Source organism: Lepidochelys olivacea (genome assembly GCF_965140295.1).
Source record: "Lepidochelys olivacea isolate rLepOli2 genome assembly, chromosome: 4".
Taxonomy (NCBI): Eukaryota; Metazoa; Chordata; order Testudines; family Cheloniidae; genus Lepidochelys; species Lepidochelys olivacea.
The window spans coordinates 102,208,019-102,227,486 of NC_140414.1; the positions used below are offsets into that span (position 1 = coordinate 102,208,019).

General features: G+C 40.2%; 1 protein-coding gene across 3 annotated transcripts in view; it reads left to right on the forward strand.

The window, feature by feature from the left end:
- The window catches only part of ATP8A1 (ATPase phospholipid transporting 8A1), a 245,376-nt gene that overhangs the window by 86,634 nt on the left and 139,274 nt on the right, over positions 1-19,468 (forward strand). For 2 of the 3 annotated variants that reach the window (XM_084625418.1, XM_084625417.1), the window contains exons 15-19: positions 4,827-4,871; positions 10,412-10,484; positions 13,947-14,052; positions 16,684-16,766; positions 16,949-16,998. In XM_084625418.1, coding sequence (XP_084481544.1) covers positions 4,827-4,871; positions 10,412-10,484; positions 13,947-14,052; positions 16,684-16,766; positions 16,949-16,998 — 357 coding nt within the window. The remainder of the gene's footprint in view (positions 1-4,826; positions 4,872-10,411; positions 10,485-13,946; positions 14,053-16,683; positions 16,767-16,948; positions 16,999-19,468) is intronic. The other variant, XM_084625419.1, reaches the window with a different exon arrangement.

A 19,468-nucleotide genomic window follows, 5' to 3' on the forward strand; every position in this document is an offset into this window, starting at 1 on the left:
AGAGTAGAGAAAAATGTTTCAAGTGAATATTGCCTTGATGTATACAGTGTTTGTTATTCGACTTCATATTTTCTGGGCCTGATCTTGTACCCGCACTCCAGCAGTAGTGTAGAGGGACCAAAAAGTTGCCTTGACAGAGCATCGAAAGATTTCCCTGGCATATGGAGTGGAAGGGGAACAGGCCTGAAGCATGCTGCACTCAGGCACACCTACTGACTTAACAGCCCTAGGAGACCATTACAAGTATAAGTAACCCTGACACCAAATCAACTCCCAGCAGCCACAAGAGTTGGGGAAGACACAAAAGATCTGGGCCTCCAACTTCTTAAGCTTAAAAAGAATAAAACAGTGGAGGCCCTATGACTTTAAGGAATTTAAGAGCATCAGTACCTTGTTGAAATCTGTGTTCAGCCTGAGCCATACTGTGACTTAGTCTGTTCTAGCTGAAGCAGTAACACATAAATGAGTCTGTGTCTGTATTTTCATAAGTGGGGTAGAAAGAGAAACATTTAAGCTTAAACCATAACTTTTTTTCTTGAGTCTAATAAAATCTAATGTCTTCTCCTTGACTTCTCCATTCTCCAACTGATTTTTTATTTTTGTCTGTAAAGAGTAGTTATGGTGGGAGCTGAGGCAAATTGCAGGACTTCTTCAGTCACAAAACCGCTTCTACTTATGAAGTCTGTTTCAGGCAAAGTAACAAAAGTCTTATGATCGTTATGAATTAGGCTGAATGAATGAAATTTGAGATAAGAAATAAAGGGAAATGGATGGCTCAGGAAATTGGTAATCAGATAAAATATCCTTTAAAGTCTGTTTGTCTCTCAGTGACTTTCACATCAAATCTGCTCAGCTTCCAAGTTAAAAGGATGTGTTTTCTATCCACCAGATATTCAGAGTGGATCAGGAATCCACAAGTTATAACTAGGCTCTCTACCTTTGATCTTTTATACCAGTCCAGACTCTTGGGTTATAGTTTTTTTTTCAACCAGCAGGTGGAGATAGTACACTAAAACATGTGATGTAACACTCATTTATGTAGGCTTCTAGTAATCTCTGAGGCTTCAATTAGAGTCAGCATTTAAAACCAGAAGAGACCACCAGATTAACTGGTCTGACCTCCTGTATATCACGGGCCACCAACAGCACGCAGAACGTACACACTGAACTCAGCAACTGAAATTAGACCAAAGTATTACCTACAAGAGACTGGATTATTATGGGCCACAGGCAGAGAATAGAGGGGACCAAGGTGCACCAGTGCCTGAGATGGCAGGGAAATGATAATGTGAAATACACCCAAACAATCCTGGGAAATGACCCACACCCACATGCTGCAGAGGAAGATTAAAAAAAAAAAAAGAAAACAACCCAAATCCCTGCCAGTCTCACCTGGGGGAAAATTCCTTCCTGACCCCACGTATGGTGATCCCAGCCAGCTAATCTTCTGAGAGAGAATTCTCCGTACCACTTCACAGCCCAGTTGTTTTCTGTCACCAGCAGGTGGAGAACACAAGCAGCCTGCTGCTAGAGGAGGGAAGAGAAAAGTAGACCTTGGAGGCCATAAGGCAGCCCTGTGGAACACTGTGGTGTGCAGCTGCATAGGCAGCACATATGAGGCACTCCCAGTCTGCTAATCATGAATACCACATGCATAAGACTTTCTGTTGGCAGGCATCCAGTCTGGCTGACCCCAGTCCAAGACCAGGAGAGGGTAAAGCTCCAACTGTACCTCACATTGTCAGTCCTCTCTACCTAATCTGCAGGGGCAGCTAAGACTCAGAAGAGGTGAGCAGAGAAAGGTTTCCGGTTAGGAAGTCCTGACAGAATAGGAAGCCCTATAAAGATGTTCTGCATCTATGAACTCATCCAGATAGATGAGTGCCCCTGGAACTCTGGCAGCACCTATTCCCAGGATAAGGAAGGGGAATTGAGTACAAGTGTAGACTTGGACCTGTCTCTTCCTCTGACAGATTTATCATCTACTCTGAGTAGGGATAATGCTCCCAGTAAAGGACTGAGGGAGGGGAGGAAAAGGCCCCATCAAGCCGTTGCAAGCATCCTCAGTACAGTCTTCAACTGAAGCCCATTCAGGCTCCAGATTGCTTTTCTGAGATACATAAAAATATTATTTTTATCAAAAAAAATCTGTTTTGAATTTAAATTGATTTTAATGTAAATCAATATTTTAATTTGAATGCTGCTAATACTTTACATTTGCCTGTGTTGTAGTCTTAAATTGATACGTTGATGTTTTGTACTTTAATTAATTTCAAATTTTACGTACAGACTTTTTCTACTAAGAAGTTTCACTCTGAAAGTGCTCAACTTTGTTGAAAAGGACAAGGGCAGGAGCTCATTAGCATCCTTGGTGTAAGAACAAAACAAACTCAGACACAAAATTAATAAGCAAATAACCTATGCTACATCTGCAGCTGCTTCCACCTTCCATTATATTAAACTTCCACAAGTCAAGAAAGTTCAAATGCTTTTACCAGGCTATACTCCTCCATGAGAGTTTGCAGTTCAAAGTCAATGGGACTTCTGCTCTTAAGTCACTTCGATTCTTTAGAAAGTCTCACCCTGGCATGCCTAAATATGGTTTTAGGAACCTAACTTTAGGCTTCTTGTTTTTGAAAATTTTGTCCTGTGTGAATAAAAAAAGGGTTCACAATAACTTCATTAATATGATTAAAATAAATAACTTCCATTGTTAACACTGAAGTAATTTTATATTGAAGTAATAAAGATTTTGTATGACTAAGAAGTTTTTAGTAAAAATATAATCTTAACTTCTGATTCTGTATACATTTATGTATTTGCTTAGCGTTAAGCACATGAGAGAGCCCCATTTACTTCAGTGGGACTTTTTATGTGAGTAAAAAGTAAGTGCCTGATTAAGTGTTTACAGGATCATAATTTTAGATTTTCAATTTTTATTTTATTTATGTATTTTGGCCTATAAAAATTTTTGTAAATTCAAATATGATACCCAAGAATAGTGAAAAAACAACCAACTAAATAGCATTTACAATTTAGTTTATTATAAATTTTAATCTAAAGTTACAATAGCATAAAAACATTCATAATAGCTATTCATAGCTCAGCCTGGTTTAAATCAATCTTTTTTAAAAAAATAATAATCATCGTCAGTGATTTCAATTACCTTGATACAGATTGATCCCTGTTGCTTCCCAATGTTCATGCATCCCCCTTTCATGAGACCTGAACATCTTTAACAGAGCTTCTCCTTTGGGAAGATTCATTCTCCGTCAGGGAGCAGAAAGCCAAATAATACAGGTTTCACAGTAACAGCCGTGTTAGTCTGTATTTGCAAAAAGAAAAGGAGTACTTGTGGCACCTTAGAGACTAACCAATTTATTTGAGCATGAGCTTTCGTGAGCTACAGCTCACTTCATCGGATGCATGCCGTGGAAACTGCAGCAGACTTTATATACACAGAGAATATGAAAAAATACCTCCTCCCACCCCACTGTCCTGCTGGTAATAGCTTATCTAAAGTGATTATCAGGTGGGCCATTTCCAGCACAAATCCAGGTTTTCTCACCCTCCACCCCCCCACACAAATTCACTCTCCTGCTGGTGATAGCCCATCCACAGTGACAACTCTTTACACAATGTGCATGATAATAAAGTTGGGCCATTTCCTGCACAAATCCAGGTTCTCTCACCCCCTCACCCCCCTCCCAAAAACCGCACACACAAACTCACTCTCCTGCTGGTAATAGCTCATCCAAAGTGACCATTCTCCCTACAATGTGCATAATTAAGGTGGGCCATTTCCAGCACAAATCCAGGTTTTCTCTTAATTTCTCAGAGAAATTAAATTGCTCCATCTCTGCAGCTCCTTTAAAGTAATTACTAATGATGTGGTAAATAGATTTTCACCTGTGTTATAAATGGGTGAATTCCTTCATGCTGTGTAGCCAGTTGTGATGTTCAGCATTTTCAGAACACTCTGCAGTGCAAATATGTCTTTAATTACAAATATTTTCAAAATGTGTGCTTTTATGTACATTCAGAACTGATAAGTGTAAACCAGTTTGGAAGCTTAGGAGCAGATCCTCTGGTATAAATGATCACAGCTCCATTGGCTTCAGTGAAGCTAAAACAATTTACACCAGCTGAAAATTTGCCCCTTGGTTTCTGTTTTGACTTAGTTACATTTTGTATTTATATAAGTGTCTTGGCATCTGTTGAACTAATACTGTACATTTAACACATCTTGTCCTGTAGGAGACCTCCGTGGTTCTCTGATTTTAGATTTTCTGGGTTTTTTTAACCACAGTAATGGGCTGATCTGGGACGACGGGGCTGGGAATAGGCGATGGGATGGATCACTTGATGATTATCTGTTCTGTTCATTCCCTCTGGGGCACCTGCCGCTGGCCACTGTCTGAAGACAGGATCCTGGGCTAGTTGGACCTTTGGTCTGACCCTGTATGGCCATTCTTATGTTCTTATCTGAAGCCCGTTAAAATCAATGGGAGTCTTCCATTGACTTAAATGGGCTTTGGATCAGGCAGTTTGTTGGGTGCCAGTGCATGAGGATAAATCAAGCATGAATTAATTTAGCCTGATTGCGTATTACAGAGCCCCAACATACATTTAATATTTTATTGCAAAATTTTCTGTTTCCTGATATTTTGGCACTAACAACAATTCTTTTGAGGTATTCTAAAAAGTTTTCCCTTTTAGTAACTCATTTCCTTCATTAATTTTTCTTTTATATGTGATCTGATTTTGTAGCCTTTCTGTGATTATATTTTCCTTCTATTTCTATCCTTCCTTTACTTTTTGTGCAGCCATTGTCCTGAGCCTGAGGATTATAGTTATTCTTCAGATGATTGGTAAGCATTAAAGATAATTTAGTATCTGTTTTGTTTAAAATTCATGATTTAATATTGGTTTCAGAGTAGCAGCCGTGTTAGTCTGTATTCGCAAAAAGAAAAGGAGTATTTGTGGCACCTTAGAAATAAATTGGTTAGTCTCTAAGGTGCCACAAGTACTCCTTTTCTGATTTAGTATTGTATATGCTGTGATATTTTAAAAACGCAAACCTTAAAAATAATTTGAACTGGTATTCAAGCTCATACATGCAGACTTAATTTTAGATACATTTTTCCTGAGTCAATATTTACGATTACTAAATTATTCCTAATCATGAAAGCAAAAGGGCGCCTAAAACCCATTCTGGACCTGTGGCACCTCAACAAATATCTCAAGAAGTTGAAGTTTCCCATGGTCCCCTGGCCTCCATAGTTTCCTCTCTGGATCCCCGAGACTTGTACGCTGCCCTTTACTTGATGGAGGCATACTTTCATATCTCCATCTTCCACGGTTTCTCTGTTTGATGGTGGGCCGGTGTCATTTCCAATTTATGGCGCTGCCCTTGGGACTTTCGTCAGCCCCGAGAGTGTTCACAAAATACATGGCGCTGGTCGACGCTTACCTGAGGCATCGAGAGTTCCAGGTCTATCGGTATCTTGACAATTGGAGCATATTAGCAGATTGTCCCAGCAGGACTATCTCTTCTCGCCGTGAGTGGTTGCTCCATCTGGAGGTGGTCAGTGTGATCTTCCAAAGGTGGGGAAATCCACAGGTGGACTTGTTTGTGTCCTGTAGAACAAGAAATGCCACATGTTCTGCTCATTTTTGGGGATAGACGGGATCCCTGTCTGATGCCTTTTTGCTCCCATAGTCGGGGGCTCTGATTTATGACTTCCCACCAGTGCCCTTAATCCACAGAGTCCCTGTGAAGATCAAACAACAAAAAGCCAAGGTAATCCTGATAGCCCCGGCTTGGCCTCGCCAGTGCTCGTTCAGCATGTTGCTGGACCTTTCGGTGGCCACTCCGCTGCAGCTGGCTCTCTGGCTGGCTCTGCTGTCCCAGAACCACAGCAGTCTTCTGCAACCAAACTTGGTGGTGTTGCACCTGACTGCCTGGCTGCTACATGGTTGAATGTGGATGAACAGGAGTGCTTGGCTCGTCTCCAGCAGTTTTTGTTGGGTAGCAGAAAGAGCGATCTGCCTGGCCAAATAGAAAAGGTTCACATGCTGGGCGTCAGATTAGGGCATCCGACCAGAACAGGCTTCATTGCAGGCAATTTTGGACTATCCTCTGCATTTCAAGCTCCAGGGCCTGTCCTGTCATCGATTAAGATCCACTTGGTCGCTATTTCGGCCTTCCACCCTCTGTCCCAGGGCAGGTTGGTCTTCACTCACAATATGACTGTCTGGTTTTTGAAAGGGCTGTAGTGACTCTACTCCCACATCCAGGACCCCATCATTCTCTGGGATGTGAATCTCATGCTGTCACGACTCAGGGGTACGCCTCTTGAGCCTCTGGCTTCCTGCTCCCTTCTCCTCCTCTCCTGGAAGGTTTCTTACTTGATCACAATAGCATCTGCCTGCAGGGCCTTGGAAATTAGGGTGCCTACCTCAGAGCCGCCCTATATGGTGTTCTAGAGAGACAAGGTCCAGCTGCGGCCGCACCCGGCTTTCCTGCCCAAGGTAGTTTCACTGTTTCATATGAGCCAAGACATATATTTACCTGTCTTCTTTCCAAAACCTCATAAGTTGGAAGAGGAGTGCAAATTGCACTCTCTAAACGTCAGGAGAGTGCTAGCCTTTTACATCAAAAGGACTGAGGCATTCTGTAAGTTGACGCCGTTGTTTGTTGCAGTGATGGATGAAAGGTTGTCCAGCATCTGCCCAGAGAATTTCATCATGGATCACCACCTGCATCCATTGCTGCTATGATCTGGCGAAAGTGCCTCCACTGGCAATTGTAATTACTTGCTTGACTAGGGCGCAAGCCTTGGTGGTGGCCTTCCTGGCCCAAGTGCCGATTCAAGTTATCTGTACGGCCGCTACCTGGTCATCTGTCCACATGTTTACGTCTCATCACGCAGTTACCTAGCAGGCCCGTGACGATGCTGGCTTCAGTCTAGCAATGTTGCAAGCTGCATGACCATGAACTCTGAGCCCGCCTCCATGGATACTGCTTGTGAGTCACCTATAATGGAATTGACATGAGCAAGCACTTGAAGAAGAAGAAATGGTTACTTATCTTTTGTAACTGTTCTTCAAGATGTGTTGCTCATGTCCATTCCTTTACCCGCCCTCCTGCCCCTCTGTCAGAGTTGCAACTTTGGTGTTCAGGTGATCTGAGTCAGATGAAGTAAGGCTGCCTCCACTCCTCACACCCAGTACATACATGAAAAAGAATGACAGTTGCAAAGAACAGAGAGGGACTTCAGTATTGCCAACCCCAAGCATTCAAAAATCATGATTCATATTTGTATTTACCAGAGGAATCAATGATGATTTTAAATTATTTTATTTATGCAAGGGTTTTCTAAAACAAGATAATTTAATCTATAACTGTCCAAAAAATCCTTGGCTCCCTAGACTCCAAGTTACCTAGTTGAAGGGAAATCCCTGGAAGAAAGGGAAAATATCTTTTGGGCGCAGTGGCTTCTAATGAGACCTTAAGGAGAGCTCCTGTTTTAATATAGTTAAATTGTAATCCATAAAATTCTACAGAAATATTATACTGCTTCATTATGTTGGGAAGGGAAACTCTTGAGTCAAAATAGTTGTTGAGTGCTCACTGTTGCATTGACCACCAGCACTTTAACCCTTACTGCCACAACACTGGCTGAAAGTTGGGGTGAGGGAAAGAGAGGGAAGGGCAAGTAAATTATGCCAGGCACAGGTGTGAATAATAAGGGATTGAGAGTGTGCAGGCCAAACATATTACCAGCACTGAGTGCCAGTTTCATGTTTGGGTCAGGGAGTATTTGTGGGAGTTCAGTGCTATCGTCAAGCAGATCATCAGTCACAAAACTCTGCAATTTAAATCCTTTTTTTCAAGGAAAGATATAAAGTATAGTATGTTGCCTCATTTACAAGGATAAATATGTAGTGCAATTGTGGTATAGTTTGGAAATGTTATATGCATGGTGAACTAAATTATAATACTTGCAACATGCGATGCTATGAAAACATGGAGTATTCAAAGTTGCTTGTGTTAACTTTTATAAATGCTATATGTATATCAATGTACTTACTAGTAATTGTGTTTTGGGCTAAAAAGTAAGATAAAGGATGTTTCCTTCAGAAACTAAAGGCAATGGGGTTAAATAATGCAGTTCCCCAATACTGAAACAATACTGTTGTAACGAGTCTTTTGAAGTTTCAGCCTCCTGATTTGATCTGATTCAAAAGGCCTTGAAACTGTATAAAATATCAGTCCTGACCTGTGGAGAGGGTTACTCACACTGTATCCTAGCACTCACCAGCTAGCATGGGGCTGTGACTGAAAGATAGGCCTTGCTTAGGACCTGAAGTGCTTTAAACCTGTCAGAGTCTCTGTCAGTGGTGGGCAACCTGCGGCCCGCGGGCTGCACGTGACCCATCAGGGTAATACATTGGCGGGCCATGAGACAGTTTTGTTTACATGAACCGTCTGCAGGCATGGCCGCCCACAGCTCCCAGTGGCCGCGGTTCGCCGTTCCTGGCCAATGGGAGCTGCGGGAAGCGGCGCAGTCCGCAGGGACGTGCTGCCTGCCGCTTCCCGCAACTCCTATTGGCTGGGAACGATGAACTGTGGCCACTGGGAGCCGCAGGCAGACGTGCCTGCGGATGGTGAATGTAAACAAATTGTCTCACGGCCCGCCAGCAGATTACCCTGGTGGGCTACAGGTTGCCCATCACTGCTCTGTGTGGAAGATGGGTGACCACCTAGTAAGCTTGGCATAAATGATTTCTCTGAATTGCTTTTGTTTTGAATAAACAGCTTTATGAAAGCTGGCTGGTCATTGAATAACCCTGTCATAGCCCCTAAGAGAACAGAAATGCAGGTGCAGAATTGATGTCAGATCTGCTGAGGTGGTCATAGTGAATTGCAAAAGACTGCAGCCCAAGACCCCAGTCTGGAGGGAGCAAATTGCAGGATTCTGCCCCAAGAAAGAGGCAAAAGACCTAAGTTGGGTGTCCTTGAGAAGGCTGTTGTCAGGTGGCATACGTATGTCTGTTTTCTCTCCATGTGCTGTACCAGCCCACAGATAGCTGGTTCAGTCAGCAAACCTTGGTATACTATCCAGAAGGACCACAGACTTGGTTCAGTGGCAAAGGCTCTTGGCCAGGTTTATTGCCGACAAAGCACAGTATTAGTACCCCATGGACTCTACAGAGACACTAATACATATATGCCCCTGAAAATGGACCAGCTCAGTCAGCATCAGGACTTTCTGCTGCCTCCTAGTCCAGACAAAGATGGTTCTTCTGTGACCTCTCTTTTATACACTGATGCAAACAAGTTATGTATTACCCTTCTGACATGGTTAGTTACCACCCTGCACCTTGTACCCATTGGTTCGAACAAAACATCTCCATCCATTATCCTGTCATCCTGATCGTATCTTCATGAGGGGTCAGAGTGGCCATGTGCCATCTTCGGGGAGTGTGTTTATATCATAACATATATAATGGTGTTTTTGTACTACCCTCCTGGAACGTGTTTACATGAATACCCAGTCCCTAGTAGTACTTAGGGGTGCCTGTGTTTTAGCAACACCAGCCATGTTTTTGCAAAGTTCATGTTCTGGCCAGTGAACTTGCAAGTAGGTGTTTGCTTTGTCTGACTTTTGCTCATAGCCTGACTTTTGTTCAGGTCTCAGGCCTTATACCAGGCCCCAGACTTCAGCCTCTTTCTCTACTACAGAGGCTATGAAGGTTAGAGAGGACACATTCAAGAACTCTGGCATATTATAAGTGTATTGTAATGTTGGTATCATTTGGAAATTTGTGTATGATGAACTAAACTCTAATACAAATGCTGTATTTTTTAGCATCTTTTTCGTAGCGTATGCTGGACACTCACAAATGTTCCATTATTAAAAGTAAATATAGTATAATTTCACGTATAAAAATAAACAATGGGGCCTCATTGTGCCATCTACTCAGTGTGGGCAAACCCCTGCACCTATGCAGAGTCCCTGTGACTTCAGTGGGACTCCACCTGGGCATAAGGGGCTCCTGTGGAGAACAGATTGCAGGATTGGGACCTATAATTTTATTTGGGATTAATTTTTACTGTGTCCCTTTTACAACATCCAGTAAAGCCAGTGGCCAAAGTGGCCTCTGTGTTGTAATTTTATATATCAAGAGAGTTGTTTAGATTTCAGAGTTATCCAATACAGACTGGGTTCAGTTCAGTTACTCTGTGTATGTGTACATTTGTCAGTTAACATAGTGTCATGGTTAGAAATAAAGAAAAAAAAATTAAGTTTGGCTTTAGTGTGTGGTCATTGGTGATTTTCAAATGAATGATTAAGAAAATACTAATGATGCTCTTCTTACTTCTCTACTTAATTTTTCTTAGTCAGGACTCGCAGACTGGAGAAGAGAAACCATTTAGTGATCCATCACTGCTGGAGAATCTCCAAAGCAATCATGTACGTGATATAGAAAATAAATGTTATTTTACAAGATGAAAAGAATGATTTCAATAAAACAGAAAGAGTATCCTTTAAAGGAAATGAAATTTTGTACTTATATGAAACCCACCTATATTCTATGTAAATAATAGCCCAGCTTTCCATTCATGTAAAGTTTTTTGTACTCATTAGCCATGGAAGTTTGTTAATTGTAATTATACCCACATGTTCTTTGAGATGTCTTGTACACATATTTATTCCATTGTCGGTGAGTGTATGCTCAGTGTATTAAGTTGGAAACTTCTGGTGAGGAGTACGCATTGGAGTGGTGCATGCACCTTTAGTGACCTCCTGCCTCCAAACAAAGATATCATTCTGTCCCATTCTCAGTTCCTTCTCACTGCCCATAACTAAAGTTGGAGGTCCTAACGGTGCCCCGTGCTCACTGTTTTTTCTAGTACTTATCAGCAGCCTTTCTTGTGTAAATAGTTAGATGTTAGCATAGTCATTATTCCTTAGGGCTTTCCTACAGAGAGACTTAGTGCGCAGCAAACTGGTATGTGAATCTACAGTGCACGAACTTGACACACACTAACTGGTCATGTAGACTCTGCTACCACAAACTAAAAGGTCTATAGTGTGCAACCTCAAAGCACACTGTGGAACTTGTAGTGTGCAGTCCAGGGTGAATATGGCTAGTTAGTTTATGGCAAGCTAGTGCGATGTAGAGTCTCACTGTGGCTTACCCTGTACTAAGAGTGTGTCTACACAAGTGTTGGAAGATGTAAATTCCAGTTTGAGGAAATATACGTGGACTAACTGATGGAACTAGCACTCTTAACAATACAGGTATTGCCACTGCCATGGCAGGGGCTAGCCACCCTAAGTTTGTACCAGAGCAGCTAGCCCATGCTGTTGCTTTTGCTGTCGTGGCTACATATCTGTTTTTAGCGTGCTAGCTTGATCAGGGATAGCATGGATATGTCCTCAAACTGGAATTTACACCTTCCAGTTCTAGTGTAGACATACCCTAAGACTCCATGTAGATAAGCCCTTAATTAGGTATTCTTAGTTTTTATAGCATTTCTTTTGTTCTCCTCTTAGGATAATGTTTGTTTTTGTTTGGCTCCTGGGGTGGTATTCTTTTGGGTCTTGAGGGTAGCAGTCTTAAACCTATAACTCTTAAATGTTTCTACCAACTTTTTATCCTAGTTACGTTTATTTTATGATCTATGTGGTTTAGGTGATGGTAGAATGCCCAGAGTCCTTGGATGGGTACCATTTATGTATTTATATACATCTAAATTAACTAATGAAATAAAAATGAGACAAAGGTCCTTCTTACTTTATGATGCTTGGAGGAGAGATGATATATAAATTTTCTTCAGTAGGACAACTCACAGACTTTTAAAGTTAACCAAATGCTCAAGTTCTTTGCTGGATCAGGTCTTATAACAGAAATTAGTAAACGTGTGCCTCTTTCCTGGAGGAATTCAGGGCTCTGAATCGAAGGACAGGACAGAGCCATCCCATTTTGAAAGTGAAACTAAAGAGGTTTCTGAGATTGGTGACTTACCATATAGTTATACCATTCCTCCTTCAATACTATTTCTTGAATTGTCATTTTCTCAGAGTTTTATCATTCTGTACAGTATTCGGGAATTGTTGTTTTTACAGGTGAAGTGCCTCACTTTTAGTAGAGTTCTGTGTTTCTCATTTGCAGTAGTACAAGAATCTTTCCTAAGTGACTCTCAGTATTGACAACTCCACGTCTTAGGAATTCTTTTGGGAAATTACTGTTTTTGGCAAGAGTTTGGGGATCTTAAAATTGGTGATTTCCTGCTGTCAGTTTGAAGTGTTTTGAGATCTACAGATGAACTAAAGTGCTGAGTTTAAAAAAAAAATGAATTATTTTTGTTTAGACTGTCACACTAAAAGCAATCTGACTGACCTTGCTTCAGTCTGCCCTTTGTGTGGGATTGGGCACAAGTTTTAACAGAAAATGCAGCAGCTATTTCTTTAAAGTGTTCAGGAGAGGTGTTGAATTGACTGGACTGGAACCTGAAATCATATGTCCACAGAAAAAGTACAGCATGGGCAGTGATAGTGCCATAGTAAAATAAAAAATACTGTGTCCAGACAATATTAAAAGAGAATTCACTTCACAATAGATGTTAACCATGCACACATTACTGAATAAAACATTTCAGTATGTCATTCAACTTTTGTCCATATCTAATGTGCCTACTTACATGATTTATTTACATTTCCAGTTGAGCTGTTAATTGATATTAATGTTTTACTTCCTGACACTAAATGGCCGAATTTCAAGTCCATCTTCTAAGTATAGAGGCATTCGAGCTTCTCAACAAAAACATTTGCACGAATTTTGTTAATGTGGGAAAACCAACTTATTTTTTCCTGATCTTGTTCTGAGAAATGTCTGAACCATTTTTGCTGAAAATTTCCAAAGTAAATCAGTCTGAATTAGACATGGCATGGATAGTTTCAGTCCAAATGGTTGAAGTTTGGCAAAATTATAAACAACTGACCACAGTGTTATATTATGGAAAGTATTAGTGCCACAGGGTTCATACACTGCTACGGCATCTCCTCCTGGCTGCTCTGGGAATTAGCTCTTTTCAGGTCTGACATCACCTTCTGTTGCTCATTGCGCATCCTGCTGCCGCTCTCTCTTTGTGACTTGGCCCTTCGGATAGGTCACTGTGTGTTTTTACCCCTTCTGGGGTATCATAGTCTTTCCATACAAACTGTCTCAGGTTGTCTTGTCTTCCCATTCACCACCCAGATGGTGCCACTTCCCAAGTGGCTGGTAGGGGAACCCAGGCCTGTCCTCTACTCTGGGTTCCAGCTCAAGGACCCTCTATTCAGTAGCCAAGGTTTGCACCGTCTTAAGCCTTGTTGCTATTTCCCTGAGCCTTTTCCTGCACCCTTTTCCTTTAGGTTTACTTACGTCCCTCTGTGATGTCCAGAGTGGCTACTGGCTCCCTTACTGCAGCCCTTTTCCCTTTCTGCTGTCAACTTCCTGTCTTTATACTAGCCCTGTCTGTTCCTACTCAGCTGGGCTCCATCTTCATTCAAGGGTTACTGAGGTTACCTAGTTTCCTTCCTCCTATCCTGTTAATGGGTCCCTTCTCAGCCTCATTGATCTCTTCTAGGCTAGTCTGAGGTGAACACCCCATTACACTTGGGAAGCCTTAATTGTAGGCATCAATACTTGCACCGACTATACAAAAGTAAAGTATAGCAGCAGTTTGAATGTACTTGAAACAAATTAGGTGAATGTTGAAAATGGTTTATGTATAATGTCATCAACCAAAAGAATGTAGAAATTTTAAAAATGTTTATTCTTTGTAACCAGAAAAGGAGATTTTCCCCTGAATTAATATTTGCCAATATGTACTAACATTTTAACAGTGCACAGATTAATTGTTACTTTTTACCCTGTTTTTGGACTAGCCAACTGCACCTATAATTTGTGAGTTTCTAACAATGATGGCAGTGTGTCATACAGCTGTTCCAGAAAGAGAAGGTGATAAGATTATATATCAAGCAGCATCTCCAGGTAAGAGCTGAATAACTATATGTGAACTGTAAAATATTCAGTCCACTCAGCAAGAATGTTAATTCAGAACTTGATGAATTACCCCTAGGTCTACCCCTTGCCCAGAAACTTAAATAAATGTGCAAACGTAGTGATATTTAAGATCAGTTTCATACATTTTTACTTCTATAAAAGGCACTGTTCGGGATTTTTTTCCAATCCATGTCTTAGGGAGGATTTGTAGATGTCACATAGAGTGTACAATAATAAAGGGTGGTTTGTTATCTACATTGCAACACCCAAACTGCTGTGCTGCGAAAAGTTGAATGAGTTAAGAAATACAAATAAAATTCAGAAGAATGTGTTCAGTAAGCCAAAAGACAAGCTAACACCCCTGTTTATGGCTCTCTCTGATGCTTCATAGCAATGGCATTGACTTAACAAAGTATCACACACAAAAAATAACACTATGTAGTAATCATCAGGAAGGAAAATGAAACCTCTTAAGCAGGACAACAATTCTGATGATAAGCCAAACATCAACACAGAACAAGAAAAGACAATATTTAAAACACCAGTAAACCACACTTCAGACATTTTTTTTCAAATAGATTCTTGCAAAAATCAGCATGAGCATTTTGTGATGTGTATATAGTCTTATTACTCACAGTTGCCTGTTAGTATCTAATATACTATGCTATTATGGCACTTTAAATAAGAGCCAGTCTTGAAGCAGAAGACTGACATTTCTATCACAGTGCAATGACTCATTAGCTTGAGCTGCAGAAAAGCGACTCATTGAGTTAACAGTGTAATGCTGTTGCAAAAAAAAAAAAGTGAACATCTTTCTGGGATGCATTAGCAGGAGTGTTGTAAACAAGACACAAGAAGTAATTTTTCCGCTCTACTGATCCACACTGATTAGGCCTCAACTGGAGTATAGTCCAGTTCTGGGTTCCACATTTCAGGAAGGATGTGGACAAATTGGAGAGAGTCCAGAGAAGAGTGACAAAAATGATTAAAGGTCTGGAAAACATGGCCTGTGAGGGAAGATGGAAAAAATTGGGTTTGTTTAGTCTGAAAAAGAGAAGACTGAGTGGGGACATAACAGTTTTCAAGTATGTAAAAGGTTGTTACAAGGAGGAGGAAAATAAATTGTTTTTCTTAACCTCTGAGGATAGGAGAAGCAATGGGCTTAAATTGCAGCAAGGGAGATTTAGGTTGGACATTTGGAAAAACTTCCAAACTGTCAGGGTAGTTAAGCACCAGAATAAATTGCCTAGGGAGGTTGTGGAATCTCCATCATCGGAGCTTTTTAAGAGCAGGCTAAACAAACACCTGTCAGGAATGATCTAGATGATAATTAGTCCTGCCATGAGTGCAGGGTACTGGACTAGATGACCTCTTGAGATCCCTTCCAGTTCTGTGATTCAGTGATATGTACACTGAAGTTAAAAGTTAATGGATTAAATTAACAATGAGTAATGGGGTGGCAGTGTAGGCACTGCAATCCCGTTGCAGTGTAGACATACCCTTAGACACCCGGGTAAAATTTAGCTGTGGCTTTGGTTATTATTTCTCATTGGAGGTTGCTCTTTCAACCTAAAGGAAAATAATTCTCCTATGAAATTTTTTCCTGTGCTGCCTCTGATGTGGTGGCTCCTTTGGAGCAGTGCAGCAGTTAATGGAGCAGCTTCTAAGATGTACCTAGCGAAAAATAGTTTCATGTTTTTCAGTGGGCCTTCTAAGAGGCAAGAAGACTCCAGCACAGGTAGACTGGTAGTGTCAACTTCTCGTCTGAAACTAAAACACCAAAAGGGGACAACTTACCAGAGAATGCAAGAATAATAGGGAAGTTTAGAAATGTTGAATATGAGCTACTTCAGTTTTACAAATTTAAATGAATAATCATATTTTCACTCCATATACAGTAGTAAGGAATGGGGTCACAGAATTGCAGCATTGTCCCAATGTTATATTTTAAGTTTCAGCAAAGCAAATTTTGGGGAAAACAAGAAATTTAGTGAGTAGGGTTCAGTGGAGGAAAGTTTTCAAATTCTATAAGAAATTTTGAAAAGCACTATAATTAAGAAGGCACAGAGTACAGATCCTTTGAAAAGAAGACAATTAATAGGAATTGGCCAGTGTGATGCCAGTAGAGGCTACTCAGATACATGAGAAATAAAGTACCTTTACTCAACATGGGAAACCAGGGAGGCACCTAAACAAGAATTTTTAGAGTCAGTTATGGTTTGAGGAGGAAAAAATAAGGGTGTCAGAAAAGCAAAAAGAATTAATGCTAGTCAGAGATAATAAGGGATTATACAAATATATAAAATGAAAAAGAAAAGGAGGAAAGAATAGTAGGACTGCTGTTAAATGAGGGTAACATTTACAATGACTCGGAAATAGCTGAGAAACTGAACTTTTTTCAAGAACAATAAAGAAAATTTGAGCAGTGAGGAAGGAAGACCTTCTAAATGATTTATTTATTGATGAGGTAAAAGAATAACTGGAAAATTTGAACAGGTACAAATCTGCCTGTCTTTGTTGTTTATCCTACAATACTTAAAAGGTATTTAAAACTTGAAAATTCTTTTTCTTGTTAGTTTCTCAATCTATTAAAAAAAAATTGAAATTGGTTTGTTGCAGATGAAGGAGCATTGGTCAGAGCAGCCAAACATCTTCATTTTGTATTCACTGGAAGGACACCTGACTCAGTAATTATAGACTCTGTAAGTACATTAAAATTATGCTATTATTTATTATTAATATTTTGGCATGAATATGAAATAGTTTACATATTTAATACAATTTAGTCCAATAGGTTTATGCCAAAAAGTAGTTGCTAGTCTTTTATTTAAAAAAAAAAAAAAAAAAAGCTTAAATCTCAAGAACAAAAATGTCTTTTTTCCAGCTTGGCCATGAGGAAAGATATGAATTGCTAAATGTGCTGGAATTTACAAGGTAATGCAAAATAAGCATTTGATATATTTTGTTTTCTATTTGTTAGTGTCATTTTTGTGCATATATACTCTGCTGATTTTTTCTTTGATGGATAAAATAGTGGGTTTAGTATAGAGATAGCATATGTTCAGACTTGAAAAAGACTAAGGGTTTTGTACTTTATTTGGAAACTTTATAATATGTACTGTGCTTTAGCTCTATAGTATATATTCTCACATTATAACTGATGGTATACCATTGTTCCATTGGTAGTGTGTATATAAAATAAATGGAATTTTCCATTCAGTATGTGATCTCTCAGTGTTCTGCTGGAGTTGTGTATGTGCGCATAAGGAAGTAAGGTGCAATTTTGTTTGTAAAGTGTATCTGTATATGGAATGTGATATGTGAAAGTACATGTGGAAGGACTCAGGATATGAAATTGAGGACCTGCTTTTACAAAGGCTTAAGCACGTGCTTAACTTAAAGTGTGTGAATTGTCTGATTGCTTACCCTGACACAGTGAGGGTGAGGAGGAGTTTTATAAGTGGAGGAAGCATTATACTGACCTCAGGCAGACCTGGAGGAAAAAGAGAAAGGAGAGAGAGAGGCACATGTACATAGAGGACTTGCACTGGAGCTGTGATTGATTTGGTTAAGGTGAAGGACCAGAGAGGGTAGAACTCAAGTGCGAGTTTGGAGGCCAGGAATGGTGAAAAGGCCAAAGGAGGTGTTTCAGGGAAAGTTGCCTCTAAGAAGAGGAGGAGGATTGAAGGAAAGGGAATTGGAGAAAAATGAGGCCTAATGAAGTGAAGACCAGAGAAGAATGGGCAAAGGGAAGAGGAAACTGGTGAAAGAACAAAGTGAGAAAATATTGAACAACAATCACGTAAGGGAGACTAGCCCAACTGGAAAAGAAACTTATATTGAAGAAGATGGTTTGAGTAGAGAAATATGTATATTTTAAAAGGAGAAAATGCATAGAAAACTAGTGGGAGGTGAAACAGGGACACCTAAAAAGATGAAAAGTTACAAAATATAGCTGATGGAAGCATAGATGAGGAAAGGAACAAAATGACAGAGCAAGTTACTTCATCCTGTATTGATTCTATATATAACCTTCATTTTTGTTGTAAGAAGTTAATAGGTATGTGGGAAAAAGTGCCTTGCAACTCGCTTGACAGTTACAGCGATGTGCAGTATTTATATAGAATGGGAGTACAGGTTTCCCTTCCCTTTTTCCTGTTAATCTTTACCTGTTTTATAGGTTTTATAAACATTTTTAAAGCTTGTGAGTTGCCAGGAATGGTTATTAGATATCACTTGTGCTTTTTAGATAAATGAAAACTACTTACCTGTGAATCTTGTTCTCTAAAGAAATAAGTTACAGTAGCTTACCACTCACACACTCACCCACTTAAATCAGAACTTTCACAGTTTACTTTCCAGTTCTTTAATATTTGCTTAGACTTACTGGAGGCACTAGGGGTCACTATTATTCCACAGGAGAAGTGCAAAATGTTCCCTGTTGGATCCAACAACTTCAGAATTTTGAGCTCTGAGCCTGCCCAACATTTCTGTGAGAGGAGCATGCACCCTCAGAGAAGTAATCTATTACAATTTATACTTTCTGAGAACAAGAATTACAGATACTGTAAATGGCTTTGTTTTCTTGAAAAGTAGGCAGCTGATCCTATGTAGATGTAACTTTTGCAACCCTTTGCTGCCTTCCAGCATAAGCTGAATAAAGGGTTTTTTTACCTCAGTCCAGGTACAACACACTGCTACACCAAACATCCACAACAGTACTTTGAAAGGATAGTTGGTAATGAGGTATGTAGAAAAGGGCAAGTGCAGGAAAGTAGGGTTAAAGCTACAGTGCATAGTCTTGTGGAGTGTGAAAATTGTGCTAATCATAAGGTATGTGCCTATGAGTAGAAAAGAAGTGATTATGTACTATTAGGAAGCATAAGTTTTTATTGTATTGTATTTAGCACTGTGGGTGTGATTTTCAACCCTACCAGCATATGACTATGAATGGCTGTGGACCTCAGGCAGTTCAGATTAGCTTCCTCTGATGGGGATCGTTGGTAATCCACAATACCATGGTGTGACTCAGTCACCCCTGAAGCAACAGATTTTTCTGGAGCATCTGAAGTCTTGCTAGCTTAGTCCTTTGGCTCTTGTGGTAGATACATGCTTTTAGTGTAAAAGATTCTAGGATTCTTCTGTCTTTCTTTATATGCAATGCTATTCTGATTTTTATAACATTGTCAGAGGCCACAAAACCAGGTGACAGTGACGGGGCATCAGCTGCTCCTCTGTGACATGTTTCAGTTGTTCCAAGGTTTCTTCAGTCACAGGTGCACAGCAAGGCATGTTATCAAAATGAGTGAGTTACTGCTAATGCTGACAGTATGAAGTAATGGACATATATTCAATGCTTTAACCATTGGCCCATGTGTCCATGCAGTTGGGTGTGGCAAGAGCC